This window comes from Mandrillus leucophaeus, unplaced genomic scaffold (genome assembly GCF_000951045.1).
Source record: "Mandrillus leucophaeus isolate KB7577 unplaced genomic scaffold, Mleu.le_1.0 Scaffold691, whole genome shotgun sequence".
Lineage (NCBI taxonomy): Eukaryota > Metazoa > Chordata > Mammalia > Primates > Cercopithecidae > Mandrillus > Mandrillus leucophaeus.
In genome coordinates this window covers 1560218-1583409 of record NW_012107486.1, presented here as the reverse complement: position 1 = coordinate 1583409, position 23192 = coordinate 1560218, and the positions used below count along the sequence as shown (strand labels likewise).

The window sequence follows — 23192 nt, the reverse complement described above, 5'->3', positions numbered from 1 at the left end:
AAGGGTGAGCCTTGTTCATCTTGAGTCAGCTTCTCAAGGCAACCGGGGGGCCTATCACAGCCACATACAAGCATGCCAACTCAATCACTCACTGAGGCCATCCTTCCCCCGTGGAGACGGTGAAGAGGGTCAGCAGGGCCCAGATAATGTTGTCGTAGTGGAATTCATGGCGCTTCCATTCCCGGCCCTTCACCTCCATCTTGTTTTTCTCATGATCTACATAGTTGCCTCTAAAACCAGAGCAGAAATGAAAGAGGGCCCCCTCACTATAGCTCATGGAAGAGTCAGCACATTCTACAGGTCACAATAATTTGGGAGTAATAATGATCACCATATATGTGTAAGGAAAAGGAATTTATTAAAGGAACGTGTTTTTACCATGGAGCAAAAATGGGATTTGGTGCCCAATGGATATGGCAGTAAATCCCAACCCTTTCACTAGTGGCTGTGTAACCTTGAGCAACTTGCTTAAGGTTAACTTTCTGAGTCTTAGCTTCCACTTGTATAATAAGCAAATAAAACTCATTTCAATAGCTCATTATAGGGGTTTAAAATGAAAACTCGAGTGTAAAATGTCATGGTACAAGACAGTTTACACTCAAGTTTTCATGTCTGACACAAAAGAGGCACTCAATAAAAAGTTTATTGATTCCCTGTTTTGTCTTTTTGCTGAAAGAAGCGTGGAGATGGGTAAGATAGAGAGGAGGGAAGGTGGACCTGTGGGGGTGGAGTGGGCTCATCAGGACATGCTTCAGCAAAATCAAGTGGGATGTGCTGGCGGCACTTACATGCACTCCTTCTCTGTGTCCTTGGAACTGTCCGTGCAATAAAAGAACTTTCCCTTGAAGAGCTGAACTGCGATGACAGCAAAGATGAACATGAAGAGCTTGTAGACAATAAGTATGTTGAAGACATTCTTCAAGGAGGTCACCACGCAGTCGAAGACAGCCTGTGGATAGAGCAAAGAGCCCTGCTGTGTGAACCCTGTGATGGTCTGCACACTTGTCTAGAGCTGAGCTGGGCCATACCACCACCACCAAGCCCCACTAAGAAGTTGTCCCAGGATAGAATTTCCTGCTAAGAGGTGAGGCGTCGCTCATGAGATTAAGGGCTGGCTTCTAAGCTGGTTATGACTGCAAGGACCTACCACCTAAGATGGGAACACATGTTCTGAAACTGAATGTAGACCCAACGCAGTAGAAATCCGATGATATCAAGCAAGGAATGTGGTCCTCTGTGGGTTCCTGGTACGGGTACTCCACTTAGTGTGAAGCATAGAAGTGTATTGCTGGAAGGGATCTTTGAGATCATTTAGCCCATTTTAGTCTTTAAATAGCTTGTGCTTTATTTGGTGACATTCTTAGATTCGAATTATATACTGATTATGTATTATTTTCTCCTTACCTTTCTAAAAGAATCAGGTAATAATACACTATCATCTTTGTTCATTTCACTAATATTTCATAGCAAGTTCATACATTTGTGATTATATTTAGTACTTCATGTAAATGTTCTCTAGTGAAGGTGGCTGCACTGGGGATGAAGACCAATAGAAGTAAAGTGGGAAAGACCAATACACACCTTCTGTTAGAGATGGCGAGACTGGGTAGATAGAACCAGGGACTTACACTTCAGTTAAAAGGCGACAGACCTCCAGTGACCTCCACTCTATGCCCTAAGCTGTGAGGAGTTACATGGGAATTCAACACATTTCAGGCCATTTTTAGGTTATTTTCTAGGTTTTAGGTTTAGCTCACAGGATAATCTAGCCCCACAGTGGTGCTGCATTTGTGCAGTTGCTTCTTTGCAGCACTGGGTGAAGCACTGCTGGTTTAATTAGTTCAACACTGCGGGGAATGTGAGTGACAGGCAGCCTTGTGGAATCGTCAGAGCCACCTACGTCTCCCTCAGGTTATGGAGCTGCAGAGCGAGGAACTAGCCCTTTCTAATTTAACAGAATTAAGCAAGGTTGCAGGGTGCTTTCTCTGGCCTATTAACTAATCTCATCAAGCTTGTCTGCACTCTCCTTGAGGCCCACTGAATCCTGCCCTGCAGGATCACTGACAACACTGATAAGGGTCAGGGCCCCAGGCAGCACACTGTGGGGTGTGAGGCACAACCCAATGAGTATTTATGGGCAGGTGCTGAACTGGGCCATTACTGGGCAGGAAGGTAGTAATAAACAGCTGACATTGTGCAAGTGCCTCCTCCAGGGGCAAAGCGGGGTAGCCAGGGAGGACAGCAGTCGGCCAGGCCACTTCCTTGGGAGCATGGGTGTCTCTCTCTGGGAACCCATGCGGTGGGCCAGGGCCCCTGGGCTCTGAAACGTAGCCAGGTTTCAGTCACATCAGGGCCTCTCAGAAGTGACTTTTCTTCTGTTTCATGAACCTAGTTAGTTTTGCCACCTCTCTGCATTGCCAAATGGCTGAAAGGGAAGCAGTGCTATGAGGCCTGAAGGAGGTTTGGGGTTGGGGTGGGCAAAGAGTATCAGAGGTGATGAGAATCCAATAGGAAGTGGGAATTGAGAAGCAAGGGAGAGTCAAATGCACAAGAGCCCTCCCCAAGCTCTGTCCCCTGTGGCAGGCTTGGGAGAGCAGGCCCAGGCATTCCAGAGGAACTGTTAAGTTTTCTAACAGGGACCACTCACATCAGTTCATTTTCTCCACACCACAGATGTATGAGTTACAAGGTGTCCTCATTTCCCATGTGAAAGAAAGTCAAAGAATAAGTAATTTGCCCTAGGTCATATAGCTTCTAAGTCCTAGAGCTGAGCCTGGCACTCACGTGGGTTCTTTTTAATGTTGACAGGGGTTCTCAAACTACACTATATTCTAAGAGTCACCTGGGAAGCCGGTTTAAGAGGCGCACTCCAAGCCCCTCCCACAGGGATTCTGGCTCTGTTGTGTTGTGGCCAGCAATCTGGATTTTAAGGAGTACCCAGGTGATCCTGATGCAGGTGGCCTATGACCCACACTTTGAGAAGCACTGCATGATTCCATGCGATGCAGAAGTTAGGGAATTGAGTCTGCTTGCTGGAAAATATTCTGGTGTAGCCCCTGAAGATGGGGCTTGGCTGGCTGTGTGGCCTGAGCAGCAGAAAGACTTTGGGGCTGGAAACCAGGAGCTCTGTTCCTCTCCCTGGCAGTGACTTGCTGACATTCATAGGAATTCAGGGAGAAAGAACTTTCCTCCCATGGAGATTCAGCTTCTATTAACAGCAAAGTATGTGGGGTGGGGCAGGTGGGTTCAACAGGCTAGCAGACTTGTGTAATAGAGCGCATGATGCTTTCCTGAGAGGCAGGAAGGCTCATGGAAAGTGGAACCCCAGGCGAGTTGAGCAGGTGGAGTATTAGACAAGGAGAAATCTGGGTAAGATACCTAGTAAAAGTCCTGGCAATAGGAAGAACTTAATTCATGTCAGCTCACTTCCCCATTTCTTCTCTGCCTCTGCCAAAAATGGACTGCATGTCCTTGGACAAGTTACTGACCTATCTGTGCCTCAAAATTATAAAGGGTGGGGCCAGAAGAGCCTCTTCTCCTCTAGAGCTGTAAGAAAAAGAAAATGTCCCAGGATACTCGGCCTTAAAAACTACGCAGACCACAACACACAGAGGGGTCCCGTTGCGTCCATTCTGGTGTTCTGGGTCTGCACTGGGGACATAGGAGGCCCCAGGACAAAGCCACACAGGATTCCCTCTTGGATGACATATCACACTGGAGAGTAGATACCACCTGGGTCTGAACTAAAAGGAAAAGCTTTCTTACAGATTTCTTGGGATGTTGGCTATTTTCCTTTGAAACTAAGACCTTTAGCTCAGACAGATGAAAAGAACTTCAATATCCGTGTGAGAAAAAGGAATATTCCCAGAACAAATTCTCCAAAGGCAGGCCAGCCATGGCTAAAGAGAGAAGATGGGAGAAGGGGATTTGATGGGAACAAACTCTGTAAACACTACCTTGAGCTTGGGCAAGCGCTTGATGGTTTTCAGTGGCCTTAGAACTCGGAGCACCCGCAGAGACTTGATGGTCTTGATGTCCCGTCCTTTGTTGGTTCTGCAGGGGAGAGGCCCCCAGGGAATCATATGGAATGGGGGAGAAATAAAAATGACATTCAAACTATGGCATTAGCAACAACAGGCTAAAAGGGGAGAGATGTATGGGAGAGATGGAGGCAAGAAGCCAGAAACTTGAGTCAGATTTGACTCCAGGGACATCCTACGAAAAACGCTTCAGGAATATTCTCAAATCACTTCCCAGTGTGCACACATGAACACACATCCACATGCATAAACACCCACACATGCACATACACACTCATATATACACACACAGAGGAACACATAGGCACACAGAGGCATCCACGCACATACGTTAATAAACACTTCCTTCCCTAACTACCAGTCTAATGCTGCTGATTACCACCCTGGCACAATGAAAACAGAAGACACGTCAACTAGGGAATGTGAGCAGTAGCCCACTTCAGATCCCCACTGTGCCAAATCCAGTGCTTGTTAAATGATAGGTTCTCAAATGATATTCGCTGAATTGATGAACCCACAGTTGAGAGCAAGCCTCATCAGGGCACTTGACTTAATCTAGGTTTGTCACCACTGCACAGTTCATTAGTGCAGGAGAGAGCAAGGTGAGGCAGGGTGGTGGCAGACATGACACTCTTGCTGGGCCACGTGTTCCAGAGAAAGCATGTCATGCAGGCTTCTAGCCAGGACCTTGGCTCACACTGCAGTACCTCTGTGTGGCTGGCTTTTCCCGCAGTACCTTCCATTGCAGACGGTGTGCACCTAGCACAGGCTGCAGAGAGTCACTGGGCTGGGGGAGGCCCAAACTGCAGGCCCGGCCTACCTTTATCCTGGCCCTACAGCTAATGACCCTCCCTATTCAGCTTCTTGGAAATGTTTACTCCTAATAGTGACAGTATATTTCTCTTTTTATTTTTAGGAATAAAATGAACAATAAACTTGCATTTCTCTTTCTTCCCTGTTCTTCCCCTGAGACCTTTGCATTGAATTCAAATAATTATCGTTTATAAAACACACAAATGGTGGAAAACAAGACTCCAAATAGTGGAGTAAGGCTCTGTCTCTTTCTTCATGTTGACCCAGATTACTCTTACACCAACAGTCTGAGGAAATGGGGTGCAGAACATCAGGTGGGAACTGCAAGGGCTTTCTTTCACAGAAGCGAGGCCAAAAGATATTTAATTGAATTCAAGGAATGCTGACTTTGCCCAGAATGTTTATTTTAAGACTCTCTTAATGATTACAGGCCATGACCTACAAGTCACTTTTATTCAATCCTAGATCTGAATAAAAATAATCCAAAAGCATTGCATTCATATGGTCTTTAACATCCAGAGGCTTTGGTATATTTTACAAACTATTTCACCGCATTAGGCTCATCTGTCTACATACCTAAAAGAGGCAACATATGAGCCTAATACATATCCACACCAACAAGAATGATCATTTCCCAAGAAGGCTTGGTGACTCCTGATTTTGGTCTCTGGGATATAAATAAAAGCTGATCACTCTTTTCTCAATGCATGAGCCCCTCTCCTCCCAACCATACTTTCTTGCTCCTCCAACTCATTCCTTGTATCTTTTACTTCAAAGATAATTGAACATATTTACCCCAAAGCGTTCCTATGGAGGATCCAATCAGGGAGCAGTAGAAAATCAAAATAAAACAAAAGTGGGGTTAGGGTAGAGAGAAGAAAGACAGTCAGAACACTTCAGGGAGAAAAGAGAACCTTACAATGATAGGGAATCAGAGCAGCACAGGCCCAAGGGACCCCACCCACAGCCTTGGCACTTAGAGTGTCCACACCTTTGTGAAAGGAAGGGCCAGCACACCATTTGCTCCCTGGCCACTGTCCCAGCCTGCAGGGGCGAAGGCCCTCTGCCAGCACAAGTGACAATTCTACATAGGCTTCTGGGTATTGTGCATTATTTCCATGGAGTCTGGTTTAACTGCAGTTTTCTAAGTGCAGGCGTTTACTTTCATTTCTTGTGTAGTCTTCAGACAAACTCTGTTTCCAGTGAATTTATAAGAAACCAGGCTGGAGGAACTATGCCCACTCCGGGCCAGAAGTTCTCTCACACTGGCATGGTTATGCTTATAAAGGGTTTCATCTAAAGAGGGACACGCAACCACTCAGAGAGAGACACACTGATGTCTCTTAGAAGCTCAGAGGAGCATCACTGTTAAACTAACCTGAAATAAGGGAGGGAGGCATTTGTCTGTCAAGATCATGATGTCACACCAAAGTTTGCCTTTTGATAAATTAAATGACCACCTGTCCATTGTGAGCATACTGTGCAGTTTGAAGATGAAAAATCATCCCAGTTCTATTGGTGAGGCATTTAAAATAAGTAAGGGCATAAATATCTTCAAGACAGAAGTAATGACAACTTCTAAATTTTTTGAATATTTATTGATTCTGGGCCAGACTCTGTGCTAAGCAATTTTAGTGCAAATCTTTATTTAAACCTCCTAACTTTAGCACATAGGAATCACTATCCCCATTTCACAGAAGAGATTCAGAGAGGTAGAGTGCCCGGCATCAGTTGGCAGAGCTGGGACATGAACCCAAGCACGTATGATGATCAAAGCTCTTGCTCCTAACCACTAAGGCTCTGCACCAGCAGGTTTTAGTTCAAAGTTCTGTCAAACAGCACAGTGTATTTCTGAACTGGAAGAGATCCCTGAAATCCACCCAACTGCAAAGGAAACTGAGGCCCCAGGAGGAACTGCCTTGCCTAAGATCATTGACTGAGTGAGTTCACCATAGGTGAACCTGCATCTCATGATTCCCTGTCCTGGCCTACTGCTAAGAAGAAGTGTTCATAATTCAGGTTTTGGTTCTTAGTTGCAGATTGTGATAAAGGTTACTTTTTTTCTTTCCTTTCTTATTTTTTGCCAATGTATGACAAACCTATGTTCCACTACTGTATGTCACAAGGAAAGACTTCTAATGGTCATTTTACTCAACAAATGATCCCATATTCAAAATTAAATTAATTTTCACTATAAATGCCAAATGAATGATGACTTGGGAATTAGACCCAAGGCCTTATAAACCTTAAATCCTTAATGTGATAACCTCCAAATATTCAGAGGACAGAAATATCTCCCCTAGCATCTTCTCACATATAAGACAGGGCATATGGTAGGTCAGCCAAACACACCTTTGTTCATTCATATAGCAAGCATCTGTGCAGTCCTTAATATATATCAGGCACTGTTCTGCATACTGGATATACAGTTGTGACCAAATGAGGTTGCCAACCTTTTGAAACTTACCTAGTCTAGTAGGGAAGACAGACCTCAAGTAAACAACCACATAAATAAAAGTATAACTGCAAGCTGCCATAGGAAAAATGAAATCAATTAAAAAGTTTACCAAAATAACTACATAGGTTTCCCTTTCCCCAGGCTACATTTGTCTTAAGGAAGAACTACGGGATAATCTTTCATGTCTCTAAGATGTAGGAATAGGGTGGGAGATCAATATATAGGCAGGTGGTCTAGGATCACACACCCCAAGCTTCTGCCTTCTGCTTAACTCAAGTCCTCATCTCGGAGACCTTTCTATCCTGCAGCATCTGAAAAGGTTCTCAGAGGTCATGCTCATAGACACGCATCTTTTGCGGGAGGCCCCAATATTTTCTGCTCTTCCGACATACCTGGATAAAGGATATAATTTGCTCTCTTGAATTAATTTCCCCCCCAGAATCCTAGTAAAACGTCATGGTATAATTCATTATATTACCACATAGATCATATAATGCATGGCATAATGCAAACTCACCACTGTCCCTTGTTTTGGAAAACAGGTTCCTTAATGGTACACTCTAATCTTAACAGCTGAGTGTGGCTGCCAAACCACTGGGTGGGGCTATTTGTCCCATCCTAACTCCCACAGGTCTGAGCCAGGGACAGCAATCACACACAGGCCAAAAGTAAAATAAAAAAAAAATTAGTCATTGCTCTACACATCTTTCATCAGGTCTCTTACTGCAGAGGAGCCATTGAAAAGCCATAAATTGGAATAGCTGCAGAAAACTATGCTTTCATCCTCAGTTTTGTTACCAGGGGCAAGATTTAACTGATTTAAAAATTGCCATTTGAAATGAAAAGAGTACTGAATAACAAAGGCCCTGGAGTCAAGAAAAGCCTCAACAATTTAGTCCCCATTAGTTAAAATATAATTTACACAGGGACTAGGCCAAAGTACTGCTCCCAAATCCACACATACAAGAGTGATTTAAGCCATTATCAAAGCCAACAAGATCGCAAGGAAGACATTTCACTAAACTAAAAGGATGAGCTCTTCAAGTACCTTAATTGAGGCACATTGTTTTGGAAATAATTCACGTGCATTTTACAAATCATTTAAATGTAATTGTTCGGTAATACTTTGCTAGTCTCTGCTACTAAATTATCATCCGATGTTTTTACACTGCCTAATTAAATTTCTATCAGGTTCAAAAATTGACTCTAATGTTAAAATCTAAGGACAATTCCACACACTAGGATGCACTGATCTCACTTTAATTGGGACTCAGTTGGGCCACCCATTTTACCATTTATTTTCTATTTATTTGGTAGGTTCCTGGCTGCTCTCCAGGAGAAAAAAATGACACATTTTTTTCTTGTTTCATCAGTAAAAGATGAGAATTTTCCAGCTCAATTGTCAAGTTGCCCTCCAGATCTTTCATGTGTAATCACTCAGCATTCAATGTAATCTTGCTCTTCACCTCCCAGGTCCCCTCTTCTCAAAGGACATGCTCTCAAGTTGATTTCTGCCAGGAACTGACTCTCCTCCCATGAGGGCAGAGCAGGGACATCAGGTTCTAAAGAACCCTTCTGTCCTTTAAGTGCCATGGCCTTCTGCCCACCCCCATGAGCTCAGCAGAGAATAGCTCAGGGATCTGAAGGAATCTCTTGCCTCAGGCAATGGCCAGGCTTGCAGGAGTGAAAGGTAGATGGAGGGGTCATGCTGTGAGGAGCCTCGAGTGTCTCACTAATGTGTCTGGACTATTATTTGGTAGGAAATAATAACTATCATTATACAATTACTAAGTGCTTGGCACTATAGCAGACATTAAATACATTTTACCTTGTTTAATGCTCATAGGACCAAAATATTATTTTTGAATCCCCATTTACAGATGAAGAAGCAGAGGTTCAAAGTTAAGGCAGTTAATGTGCTGGGATTCAGACCTAAATGTACCTGACTCTGAAACCTATGCTCTTATTTGTGATGTTAGAGTGCCTTTCAAATGGGAACCATTGGAGGGTTTTAACCAAAGCAGGAAACAGTAAAAGGACCAGTACTTCCTGATCTCAAATACTGAGCTATCATACTCCAATCAGTTTAGGGTCTATGAGGGTTCGTAGGAAAAAAAAGTTGCAGATGAAACATCAAGATGGACAAGTTCAGGGATGCCCTTCTCCATCTACCCATAGGTCTTGTCTGTCACCAGGTAGAGACAGAAGGATCTGTAGGTTGAGGAGAGATCTATATCAAGCCACTGCTCTTAGCTTACAGGGGTTAATTGCTTGGAGCTAACTAGAACATGATGTGTAGAAGGGCGCTTAACATAATGGAGACAACACTGAACTTCAAATCAGAACACCAAGGTTGTTCAAGAACTGGCTTTGCTACTTACTAGTCAAATGAGTTAGACTAGTCAAACCTCAGGCAATCCACTTCTCAACTGTAAAACAGGACTGCTCGGTGATAAATAAAATAAACAGTGTGAAAGCACTTTAAAAATTCTAAAGACCTGTGGGGAAGTTTCCCCTTTTGTGCTGGCAGTGCCTGTCTCTCTAGGACCTGCAGATAAGGATATGTTCATCTGCTTCTGTGAAAATTTTAAATTTACCACGTTGACCTTGTCACTGCTTAGCAGCTGCCATTTGGGGTTTATTTTTCCTCGTGGTCCGTGCCTCAGCATCTCTTGGGGTCACCCTCGAACCCTCAATCCATTGTTACTCTCCCATGTTTCTTTGTCATGTGACCAGAGCACTAGCTCTGTGCTAAGTGTTTGGTGCATAATCCTTTCCCTCTTGCACACGGACCTCAACAAGCTCATACACACTCCTGAGAGCCTTTTGTAAGCTTCCTCCTTTGCCATACACAGCACCATACTTCAACTGGTGGTGTTTCTGTCCAAACACTGAGAAGCAGCAGGAGACAGCAGAGCATCTAACAGTCTCCTAGCAGTTTTATTATCAATCTGGTGAACAGTGGACTTAGTTGTCTCTTTTCTTTGTCTTTTTATTCTAAACATACCCAAAGACTCATCTGCTGATCTTTCTAAGAAGGCCTTGGAGCTGGTGGAAGTCCACCCAATACACTTGTCCCACTGAAGACTAACTTGAAATGCTAGGCTGTGCCCCTGTGCATATGGATTAGGCAGGTGGCTGGCATGATCTGTGTTGATGGTCCCCAAGTCCATTATGAAGTCTTCTGACCCAAGTAACTCTAAAATTTACCTTTCTTTTTTTTTTTTTTTTTTTTTGAGACAGAGTCTCGCTCTGTCGCCCAGGCTGGAGTGCAGTGGCACGATCTCGGCTCACTGCAAGCTCTGCCTCCCTGGTTCACGCCATTCTCCTGTCTCAGCCTCCCGAGTAGGTGGGACTACAGGCGCCCGCCACCACCACGCCCGACTAATTTTTTGTATTTTTAGTAGAGATGGGGTTTCACCATGTTAGCCAGGATGGTCTCGATCTCCTGACCTCGTGATCCGCCTGCCTCGGCCTTTCAAAGTGCTGGGATACAGGTGTGAGCCACCGCGCCCAGCCTAAAATCTACTTTTAAATCTGGAGGGCACTATGAGGAGTTTCCACTAATCCAGCAATACTGGGCTCTTCCCATGGTTGTGAAGGCTCACAGGGTGCTTTTTGTATCTGGGTCTGGTTGGTTGTTGGTTACCATGTGGATGGGGCAGTGTTCCCTGATTGGATCATTTCATTTTGCTTGGGTCTGTGGCCACAGGCTGAGATCCCATTTACAACCAACCGTCTCCCAATTTCGTGCTGTTGATTAAAATAATAATAATAATACTGTGGTGTTCACAGCCGTTGCCGCCATAAGATAAAGGTCTCAAAGTGAATATTCTACAGGCGGTTCCTCGGCAGCACCAATGTCACACGCAACAGACAACACATTTTCCAGCGTTCACTAAAAACTATGCATGCTGAGACTTAATGCCAAGAGTAGGTAGACTGAGGACTTATCTCCTTTCAGACACTCCCTCCCTCCACGTGGCTGCCACTCTGTCCCTCCTTCCTCCCTCCCAAACTCCATTTTCAATGCAGCTATGATATAGCAGTAGGCACCTCAAAAGTCCATGGCCATTGATCATCTTTAGTGTCCTTGACTGGGCACAAAAATCAGATGTAGTCATTCTTGAGGTGACTTTTAAACTGGAGTCTCAGGGAACAACATCCTCCCATCTGCTTACAGTTGGAAATTTCCAATTCTTTTTCAGCTGGCCTCCTAAATCCACAGTTAATGGGCTACTTGACGGCTAAATTTAATTTTAATCCTTCGTTCTCTTCCACAGAACAGGGGAACTGGATGGCCTGTCTGGCTCAGTGGTAAATGGGTCTTCTCTGCATGAAGCAGGACTTCGTCCACTTTTTTTGCCTCCAAGATTAATGTGCAGTCACTGCTCCCTTTGGCAGACTCCCCTTTCAGTTTAAAAAGAGGGAAGTTCTGTCAAGAAAGAAGTCCCATAGGCAACGCTGGAGGTTTGAGGGGACTGCCTCAGACACAGGCAGGGAGTGAAGAATAGGAGAAACAACCAACCAGGTTTAGGGTGAAATGTTTGTCTGTTGTTTCCATGCGGTGCTGAGCATGAATGTGTATGAGCATTTTGGTGCTGAATAGCCACCTCTTCCTTACATGTGCACATTCTCACCTTCTAACACACAAAATCCCACAAGCAAATCCAGAACCAGAGGACCATATTATCGAACTCCCAGCCTTAAACAATCCTCGCATCTCAGCCTCCCGACTTGCTGGGGTTACAGGCGTGAGCCACCACTCCCAGCTCGCAGAGGAACATATTCTCTGGCTCCTTAGGGTCCTTCCAAATCTAAAATTATCCATGCCTGTGTATATAACTCTGCTGCCACAGCTAGTGCTGAATGCATTCAATGGACCTTATCCATCTCAGCGACTAGGGCAGAGTGTCAAGTGTCAGGAAAGTGACATACTTTAATGAAAAGAATGTAATAAAAGCTAATGTGGGAACTCCAGTTCCTTCTGGCATCAAGAAGGCAGATTGACTCATGTTTTTCATTTCTGGCTAAGGACTGAATAATGAAAGGCCAAGTGCGTCTGTGAGCCAAATCTCCTGAGTGCCAGGGAGTCCTGACCTCACCCCATGCCCTGCTACAACGGCAAATGGCAACAGGAAGTTTTGGCGTCAGCCGCCGGAGAGCCTTTATAACTGACTGATGCACAGGCCATCATGAATTCTGAGGTGGGGGAGGAGATGGGAGCAAAATTGCTAGTTATTTTTCTATTAAACAATCTGAGCTGCTGCTGAGCAATTATAAGCCATGAGTTGACTACTTAGAATCCAATCCAGGAGAGCTCACCTGCTCATGTGAATCGAGCTAGTCAAGTAACATGTTGTAGAGCAGTGGAAATGGAGAGGGTGAGGGTCCTGGGTTGGAGTGCAGGTGTCACACACAGAAAGACACACACGCACAGGTGTTCTGGTCCTCTCCTGCATTTCTCCAGAGATTCTGTCCCTGTCCACCTGTTTTCCCAAGTCACTTCACTAAACATGAAAGACATGAAACATGAGGGTTCTGTGAGGTTCAGGAATGTAATCTGTGTAGTGGTTGCGTGACCTCCCTACAAGGCAGCTGACTTTGGTTGGGGAGCAGGGCCCCCCAAAGCAGGGGAATGTGCCTCATGTGCAGATCCCCGGAAATGCCAAGGCTGTAACCATCTTTGCCTTCCCTCCAGGAGGCCGGGAAGCAGCAGAGATGGCAACAGGGTGTGTGGAAACTGGGCAAAGCGGTTTCTGGTCCTTTCACGTAAAATCACACAAAAGAATCCCTCTTCTTTGGAAAGAAAAAGATAAAAGAGGAAGGTTTCATAGATCCAGCCACTCACCAGACTTTTCTTGAAACCTCAAAGTACAGAAGGCACAGCTGCGGACATTTATAGTCAGCAAACACTCTGTCTCCATGTGGCCCAGAAAGCAGGCGTTGTGAGGACAGTGGAATAATGAAGCCCTGAACCCAACCTTTGCCACAACTCTGCCCACCTCCCTGCAGGGACGCTGAGCTTAAGGAATGAGACCTGAGTGTTCTTATAAATGCCTTATAATGTAAAAGTGAATTGGAAAGAACAGAAAAGTTGCAATGTGGGTATCTTTCCATTTATTTTTTTATCCACTGCTCTGCCCACACTTAAAATAAATCCAAGAAGAAAAATAAATAAATGAAAAAATCCCCTTCCCTTCCTCCTCAAAAGTCAATAAAGTTCCCCAACGGAATTTTCCAGGTTTACATTATAAACATTCCCTTAACTTGATGTATGCAGCTGTGGAGAACAGTCTTCTCTTCAGCCACTGCATAAACAACATATATGCTTGTAGAAAACATACATGGTGGCAGGCACACGCCTCGGCAGGAGGGCTCAGGGGACACCGCAGCTTTCTTTGAGAATTCAGCTAGAGGTCATTCCCCCCACTTGGTGAGGGGCTTTGCTCCTGGGGGTTGGACCAGGGTCTGAGAAGGCTCTGGGTGGGTGGTGGAAGGAATGCCATGTCAGCCCTGGTTTCTGAGGAGCCACAGAAAGATGCTACCATGGCAACCACCATCAGTAGCTCAAGTCGATTAAGCAATAGGCTTCACAGAAGCCTCCTCAGTAAGTCATGGTTCAATTTTAAGAAAGACAGAAAGAGACTGGGACAGGAATAAGGTTATTTGAATGGTGGACATTATGGGGCAAATATATGGGATATGATAACGAAAGTTGTAAACACAAGGAGAGACATACTTGACAAGCCTGCAGACAACCCCACATTTGGCTTTCTGCTGGCCTGAGCCCCTGATCATGAGGGACATAGGCTCAGTGACTTGTTTCACTCTCTGTCCCAGGCCAGGTCCTCTCTCTGCTGGCAGGCAGGACTCTGGCTAACTCCACCAAAGTGATGGGAGAGCTGAATTCTCTGGTGCCATTAATGAGGAAAGGAACAGGACAGAGTTTGAAAGCATGGGTGCATGAGCAAAAGAAAGCATTACCCGGACCTCGCTCAGCAAATATGACGAAGGCCAGAGGAGGGGGAGTGGGAGCCTGCTCCATGAGCACAGAAAGGGGAGAGGGAATGGCATGGCAAGCTTGGAAAGTTGAAGGCAAAAGAGAAAATGGATGGAGAAGGGTGAGCAAGTACCATCTATGTTTCGGAGAAAATGAAGGGAGAGTTCAAGAAGTGACATGACTAAAAGCAAGTGATGGATCATAACTCTCAATCCATCACATAAGTATGGACCCCAGAACCAGGGGGTTCCTGGGGGCCCCTGCACTGTACCTGGTCTGAGGAACAACAGAGAGGCTTCGGCTCCGGGGCTGTTAAGGCTTCCCCTGCCACCAGCACCAAAGCCACCACTGCCACGTTTCAAAGGGCACAAAGAAAGAACAAGACAGATGACAGCTCTACTGCACATCATCACTGCTCTGGGTCTGAGGAGAGATGTCTGGACTGTGGACAATGGGCAGGCATGCAGGAGCTTCCTCTAAAACACACCTCCTCCCACACTGGCACCAAAATGCCAGCCTGGTTACCAGGCACACAGGCATAGGCGAGGGGGGTGTATATGTATAAAACAACTAGGTCTTGGGCCAGCCTGCACACATCTATCTGTATACATTGCGCATCAATACATATTTGCTCCTATATTTGGATTTCATGATGTGATAAGAGAATGGAAGGATGAGGAGGGTAATTAACAAGTATTGATTGTTCACACTACATCAGGCCCTGTCCTAAGCACTTTACACACATTATTTTATCTGCATTTCAGAGATGAGAACTGAGGTTAGGAGGGTTAATATTTTGCTGTGTGGCTCAAGGACACAAAGCTAGAAAGTAAAGGGGCTGGGATTCAAACAAGGGCCCATCTGGTTCCACAGCCCAACCTTTCCTGCCACTCTGTCCTGTTACGCCAGTGGCTTCTGTTCTTCCTAAAGATGGGGTGGGTTCTTTCCTATATGCTTCTATCTCCTTGTTCTTTATACTTCAAAGAGAGACACATGATTTTTAGAGATCAAAATAAGAATGATACAGTGGATAATCTATGCAAATGAATTAGTAAAATGAAAAGGGAACTTGACCTTTTAAAAACCTAAGGATAATATTTATCTCTAACAAAAAATGTGGGTCTCCTTAGGGCAAAAGCAGACTTTAATCCATCTTTCCAAGAAGATGGAAGAGGAGCTGGAAGTCCCTCTGATGGAGCCAGAGCTGCCTCTCCTTTCATTGTACCACGAGAATCCAGACAGGGCCCAGATGCTTGAGAAAATACCCCATGTTTCTGTAAAATTTCCTCAAGAACAGTCCAGCCACATGTGACGGAAAGCTTTCTTTTTGTGGGGGGCAAAAGTGACTGCACAACGGAATTAACATGTGCACAAGGGGACAAGGGACACTGGAGTTACTTTGATCACCAGCCTATTTCAGGGTCACAAACTATGCCCAACATGGTTTTCTTTTGTACGGTCTCTCATGACTGAGGGAGCACAGTCCACTCATGTCACAGTCTCGTGGCTGAGGGAGCACAGTCCACTTGCAGGTTCTGGGAGATCCTACACTTCTAGCACAGCTGGGCGTGTACCTTGTACCTCTCCTTAAGACATAGCCCTCCACTATCCCCACCCCACCAGGCCACTTGACAAACATCTTGTAATTCTCACCCCACCTATTTTTCTGCCAGAAAGGATAAGAGACGGAAGCTGACAGTGCTTGAGGAGAAGCTTGAGGAGAAGCACTGTCAGCTTCCCTTTCTTTTTTTTTTTTTGAGACAGAGTCTCGCTGTGTCGCCCAGGCTGGAGTGCAGTGGCGCGATCTCAGCTCACTGCAAGCTCCACCTCCCTGGTTCACGCCATTCTCCTGCCTCAGCCTCCCAAGTAACTGGACCACAGGTGCCCACCACCATGCCTGGCTATTTTTTTGTATTTTCAGTAGAGATGGGGTTTCACCGTGTTAGCCAGGATGGTCTCGATCTCCTGACCTTGTGATCCGCCTGCCTCGGCCTCCCAAAGTGCTGGGATTACAGGCGTGAGCCATCGCGCCTGGCCCAGCTTCCCTGTCTTTCTAAACATTTAGAAGGGCAAACCCTTCCAATGGTGATCTCTTTCTAAACACTTGGAAGGGCAAACCCTTGGAGGGAAAACCACTCAGAAGGGTAAATGTATGAAGACATTGTGTTCCTTTCGCAGCTGCCATCAATGACTCAATGACAGCAGCTCCTGAAAGCTCTCCTGCCTCGCCACATGGTGTAGCTAGCCTTGCTGAGGCTAAAGATGAAGCTTCCACTTGTACTCAGAGAGACTTGAGGGATGGCTCTGAGAATTCTGTTGTGCATCCTGGAAGAGGCTGAAGCTGCTCAGGGTGAACAAGGTACAGACAGAACCCCGAGGCTGTCATTCATCCTTCTGGGGCACTCTATACACCAGGTTAGGAAAAATACCCTGAAAGCATCCCATTTCCTAGTTACACCCAGGAGGGCTAGAAGAGCCCTTTCCTTGGCTAGATTCCACAGGAAATGTCAGAATGTGATTGAAAACTGTCTAGAGTTGGATCCATGTGTGGGAGAAAAAAAATCCCACAAATATAATGAACATGATTTAGTTGCCTGAATGGTTTAAGGCTGTTTTCCTAAGTACATTATCAAGGAAAATTTGGAAAGCCTTTCCTTTTGGAGATTAAACATATTATTAGGTGTGTGCGAAAGCATGGTTCTTGCATCCCCGGAAGAGCTCTCATTTACACCTGCTATGAACAGAAAACCTCACCATGCCTAGGATTCCGTGATCCTCAACTTTGCACTACCCTCTGCATCTTTCTTTCAAGCTGCTTCCTTGACTGACACACTCAAGAAAGAAAGGGCCCATAAGCTGTTCCTGGGTCTATTGCTAAATGCATGGAAGCACTGTCCACACTGTGAGTGCCTGCCCATGCTTACTCGTTTCCAGGAAAGGAATTCCCAGGGCCTCTGACTTCTCCCTCCTGACGCTCCCTAATCCTGCTTCCCCCATTCTGCCAGTCAGGTCACATAAGCTGGAGCTGCAAGGTGCTCAGGAGCTCTGCTGAGGGTGACTGGGGAGCAGATTTCCCGGAGGGACATTCTTTGGCATCACCCTGAATGTTGCATTTCTGGAAAGGGCTTCAAATCAACTGGAGTCTCCAGGAAGAGGGGAAGGAAGGGAATCAAATAAGAAAAGAGTCACTTACGCCAGAGCAAAGGCCACCAATGCGCCAACGACCACCACAAAGTCCAGGATGTTCCACAGGTCTCGGAAGTAGGACCCGTCCTGCAGGATCAAGCCTTGGTCTATCATCTGCAGAAGAAGGATATGAACAGCCACAATGAGTCCAAAAGGTGTGGGCAACACTTGACCTGAGCTCTGTTCATCGTGGCAATGCCTCCACTGCCACTATCTCCACAACCAACCCTACGCTAGGACCTGGAGAATGAGACCGTAGGTCCAGCAGGCTTTCTCCACATGACTGAGTCCTGAGGCCCCCATCTCATAGTCACTCAGGGTTCACTAGACTCCTTGGTTTTCACAGAACCCTGCCACATTCCTCCTTTCATTTATGGCTCAGAGCACTGGGCATTGCCACATATGCACAGATGGGTAAAATCCTGGATGGATGAGGCTGGGAACAAGACAGACTATGGGGTGTTATGATGGCTGGGACTAGATGAAGCCCAGGAAGACTCATCTCTACCTAGCCCTTTGCCTTGACATACACCCAGGCTCAGCCAGGACAAGCACTGGGGAGGAGAGTGCTGGCCCCAAGCCTGCCTGCACACCTGTTGCCTGCCTCCTACTTGGGCCATGTCCACAGGCCTGCACCAGTACAAACATATCCATGCAGCCGTGTCTTGCTGAGACAGATTTTTTCAGGATTCTGAGGCCAGAGAAGGGGCGGCAGAAGCTCTACTGAGGGCTGCCATTGGCTGGTAGGTGGTAACTCTGAGGAAAGGCTCTAGCCTAAGGAGCAGACAGGTGACCTATCTAAACCCAAGAGCCCAGGTTTTCTCTAGAAGTTTTTACCTTTATAACCATCTCAAAGGTGAACACGCCCGTGAACACATAGTCAAAATACCTCAGGACCTGAAAGACATATATGGCAGAAGGAAATGACCATGTGTGGCCAACAGGCTACTACACGCACTCCCACCTGCCAGGACACATGCACTCGTGCCTGCCCACCCCGGCCTTCACCCACTGCACCCTCAGAACAAAGGCTTGGAATTAGAGCCACTAGGTGGACTGAGAGAAATGCCAGAAGGAGGGGCATGGGCCCTGCTGGAGCCATGTGACCCAGTGGCCACTCCTTGGCTGTTCCCTCTCGTTGGCCAGAACTTAACTTTTTGGGTCTGAATTGTCCATATACCTGTCCCTCAGTTCTGGCTCAGGACCTGAAATCCTTGTCAGCTCCTGTCCTCCTCGTGTCCCTCATGTCTCCTGACATATACCCGTGGGACCCCCAGGAGAGGCCTTGGCCCCCTGTGGTGGAGCTGCAGCTGCCAGCTTCACACACACCATCCATGACCCTACATTAGACCCACATCCAAGCCCATGGGTGGCTGCAGAGCCTCACAGAGCCCTGGCCGGTTTGAGGCAGAGCCTTGCAGTGTGTTGGGCTTGGAAGGGGCTTGTCTGGGAATGGTTCATACTTAGCCCTGAGGAACAGGAGTGGGCAATTTCCAATCCTTGCTCATTCCCCAGAAACCTTGCTACCATCTCGGTTCACCTCCAGAGCTGGGATGGGGTGAGCACCAGAGTACTACGGAGGCTGACACATGGTCCCTGTGCACCCACTTTGTTGCGCTCTGAGTTGGTCAGGACGGGGTCCTCTGCTGCCAGGGCGATGCTGCTGGCTGCAATCACCAGGAGGATGCACATCTCAAAGTAGCGCAGGTTCACGATGTAGTGGCAGGCCCTCCGGATCCTGCGGGCAGTGGAGCACGGCTGAGCTGGCCCACTCCCCACTACACCCATGCCCTTACTCCTCACTCCCACATACACATATCGGCCCCTTCCAGACAGCCAGGCCCTTGCCAAAGGAAGCCGCCAGGGAGAGCAATTTAATTTCTCAGCCACCACCCTTGATTTAAAGCCCCAGTGGAAGAAGGTAATCAGATTGGTTAGAGGCTGCAGCACGCAAGCCAAGACACATTATCTGCAAGCACGTCTGAGCCATGGGGAGCAGCCAGCATCAGCCTACCAACTCAGGGCGGCTGCACAGCACCCTCTGCTGTATCTTGATGTCTACTCTCCCACTCTAAGGAAACTGGGACATCCCAAGGAAATTACAAAGAACCAAGAAACATAAAAATAGATCTTGATTCTAAGATCCTGACGAAAGCAGTAATGAGTTTTCATGAGCCCCAGGTTATTCTGGTTAAAGTAACTGTATTCTATATTCTGCATTCTAGTCATGGATGGCTCACATGCCTTAACCCAGGTTGCCCTCTTCCCGGAGCCCTGCTGGAACGCTCTTTCCAAATTCCATCTTTCCTGAATCTAACCTTCCAGACTCCGCTCTGTCACGCCCACTTCATGTCCCTGCCTCTGCTCTGAGTAGCATGCTTAGAGCAGACCATTTCAAAACTCCACATGGAGAGCAGTGTGACCAAAACTCTCAACTCAAACAGGTGATCTGGTCATTCTAGGCTCCACATTCTTGGCTCTATCCACTTCTGGAATATTCGGTGACACAATCTCATGTAGATTTCCTTCCTTTCTCCATGCTACCTACTGACCAAAGACTGGTAAAGAGTTCCTTTCTGATGACATGTCTCATGCTCTCCTGTCTGACGTTACTCTTTTGGCTACGGGCAGAGTTCAGAGGCTGTGTAACTTACCAACCCACCTCACTTAGTGGGCACCCCAGATGCTCAATGTCTGGCCATGCCCCACCAGGAAGGCTTAAGAAGATGGCTGGGCCCCCATCCTTCCTCTCCCCTTCACCCTGCCCTGCCTCACACCTGGCCGTTTACCCTAGCACCAAAGAGGGAGCAACGCGAGGGTGGCTTACGGGTTGGTGGTGCTGAAGATGAACATTGAGCTGTGGGGCACCATGGCTTTGCCTGTCTCACGCTTCTCCTTCTTCTGCTTTTTATTCTCCACCTCCTCATCATCCTCTCTGATCTCTGCCTCCTTCAAGGGACTGGCTTCCCCATCCGTCTTGTTGCTAACTACAAGAGAACACATTGAAATCTTCAGAAACCATGCAGCATGTGAAACTGGCACCATTTGTGTTTAGTTGGGGATGAAAGGAGAGGAGGAGAAAGGGCTCCAGGGACATCCCTAACAAACATGCCCTGCAGGCATTGGGGGTATTTACTACCTGACATTGAGTTAAACTCTTCTCTTCTTATTTCACCCTCCCCAGACGTTATGAGAAATAACCTTTTATGTCATATAAATGACTATGATCATGTTTCCCCTTTTAAGGTTGAACTTTTAGAGTCTGATAAACAACATAGTATTTCTGTTATAAAATTTACAAGGTTTAGATTTTACATCTAAACTCTGGATTCTTTGTACATATTCACTTACTGAATTTTCCCATGGTATACCCCGAGTGGCATGTATTATTACTCCCATGATACAGATGGGAAAACTAAAGTTCTGGCAATTTAAGTACTTTTCCTAAGGTCATAAAGCTAGTATGGGTTCCTGATTTAAAATCCTATCGCCTTTCAGTGAATCACCCTGCAATGGAAGATTTCAATAAATCATGACTGTTTGCAGCAGCCTTTCTGGCTGTGCTTTTTTTTTGGCCATGATTAATGTAGAAATGAGAATGTAATAATCATGTGAGTATAGGTTCATGACTGCATCCCAGGATTGGGAGGACGAAGGAGCCAGAGGTCGAGGGGAGCTCTCAGCTGCTGCTGCTGTTTCCATACTCAAGACATGGTATAGGTTAAACTGGCAGGAGGCTGAAGCTGTCACAGCGGGGAAAGGGCCCCACTGCTCCCTGCTCATTGAATGACTCCACCCTGGAACCCTATGTTAGCAGTGGATCCTGGTGGTCCTGGCCCACGCCAGGGCTTCCTCCTAAAGAGTCAGTCATAAGAAGTATCCAATCACATGCTTCCTATCACATGCTTTTACCTATGACCAAGACCAAAGAGTAGCTCTGGAATTAGAACAGAGGGAGAGTAAAGCTTTATGTTCTTTCTCATAAAAGAAGGCCCAAAACACTTCTTACATATTAAAGCAAACAAACACCAAAAGAGCTGTGGGTCTGGGATCCTGAGACATGCCCAAGTCAACTGAAGCGTGCCACTGGACATGGGAGACTGCACTTTCTGAAGCAGTAGTGGCATGTTGACTGTAGAGAACATGCAGAAATGGGGAGGGAGCATGGAAGAAAAACAGGGAGGGGGAAGACTGTCATGTGAAAGAGTAAATACAGAAAAAGTAAGAGGAAAACATCAAAGCTGGAACCCTGTGGTCACAATTCAGTGATCTTGGGACGGCAGGTGGGATTAATGTGGGGACAGCATGAGGCCAGAGCAGCCATGGGGTATGGGGTCAGGGCAAGGATAGGGTGTGGAATTAATAACGCAGGGATGAGCTGTGGGGTCAGGGCAGGGATGGGGTATGGGGTCAGGGCAAGGATAGGGTGTGGAATTAATAACGCAGGGATGAGGTGTGGGGTCAGGGCAGGGATGGGGTATGGGGTCAGGGCAAGGATAAGGGGTGGGATGAATACAGGGATGGGATGTAGGGTCAGGGCAGGGGTGGAGAAGTGTTTTTTGGTTTGTTTGTTCGTTTTGCTGTGTTTCCCTTTAGGACATCAATAATTAACATTTGTTGCCTAAGGGAACTGTGATGGGGAGAACTTGTGACTAACCGCTCCTAGGAGAAAAAGAGTTGGTAAGAGCAATAGAATCATATAAAATATTAGTACAGGGAACGGCCTCAGAGATCATCTAATACAACGCTCTCACTTTACAGACGACAAACTGAGGCCTCAAGAGACACAGAGGTTTTTCGAAGGTCACTCAGTGAGCAGAGCCATGGTCCACTCCATCAGAGGCTCCCTAACTTGCTGGGGCAGCAGAGCACCTGGGAGACCCCAGAGAACACCATCAAATATTCATACACCAAAGCAAAATCTCACTGGGCACAAAGTCACAAGTGATCACTCTGAAGACCTGAGTGTGGTCACAGGAACCAAAAGCTTGGGGAAATTTTATGGGAAAAATTTAAGATGAAGAGAATGCTGGCTTATTTTTGTTCTGCACACGGGGAGAAAACTGCCACTCATTTTTACTTCTTGAAGGATGATTTACTCCTCCTGGTGGTGCTTTCCATGTGGCTTTATTGGAAGGGCCCCAGCCCCAGACAGGATAGGAGGTGGGGTTGGAGGGGAAACGGGACTGCGCTCTCACTGTGCACCACAGTTGAGTCCACCAAGGGGCCCACGTCGGGGATGGCGACGGTGACGCTGGTGCTCTCGGTGGTGGCCTTGTCCGTGTTGGCCGTGATGCAGGAGAGGTCGGGCTCACTCTGGCTGATGACCCGGCCCATGTCTAGCTGCACATCCCCCAGCAGGGCCTGCTCACTGCTACCTTCCGGCTCCTGCTCCGTCGGCACCATGTCCTTCCCCACTTCCAGCTCAGGATGGGGCAGGACTAAGGGGGCATTAGCCTCATCAAGGCCTCCTGCCAGCCCGGAGCCTCTGGACACCATCAGACTGTTGGTCCTGTGGAGAGAGGAGGAGAGAGCTGGTGCTCAGATGCTGTCCCCAAATGGCGGGTGTGCCTGGCACGAGGGGAAGGTGGGGAAGCTCAGGCAGCCTGGAAGGCACAAAGCCACCACCGCCTTCCACCCCACCCAGCCAGGCAGAGAGGTGCTAAGACCTGCACGCCATGGTCACTGCCTT

At 46.8% G+C, this 23192-nt stretch overlaps 1 protein-coding gene across 1 annotated transcript in view; it reads right to left on the bottom strand.

Annotated features, from left to right (window-relative positions):
* Positions 1-23192, bottom strand: part of CACNA1E (calcium channel, voltage-dependent, R type, alpha 1E subunit) — a 424230-nt gene that overhangs the window by 46338 nt on the left and 354700 nt on the right. The window contains exons 24-32 of the mRNA XM_012002628.1: positions 22699-23012; positions 20328-20487; positions 19109-19238; positions 18338-18397; positions 17508-17614; positions 5649-5660; positions 3957-4053; positions 789-949; positions 93-230 (exon numbers count right to left, since the gene is read on the bottom strand). Coding sequence (XP_011858018.1) covers positions 93-230; positions 789-949; positions 3957-4053; positions 5649-5660; positions 17508-17614; positions 18338-18397; positions 19109-19238; positions 20328-20487; positions 22699-23012 — 1179 coding nt within the window. The remainder of the gene's footprint in view (positions 1-92; positions 231-788; positions 950-3956; positions 4054-5648; positions 5661-17507; positions 17615-18337; positions 18398-19108; positions 19239-20327; positions 20488-22698; positions 23013-23192) is intronic.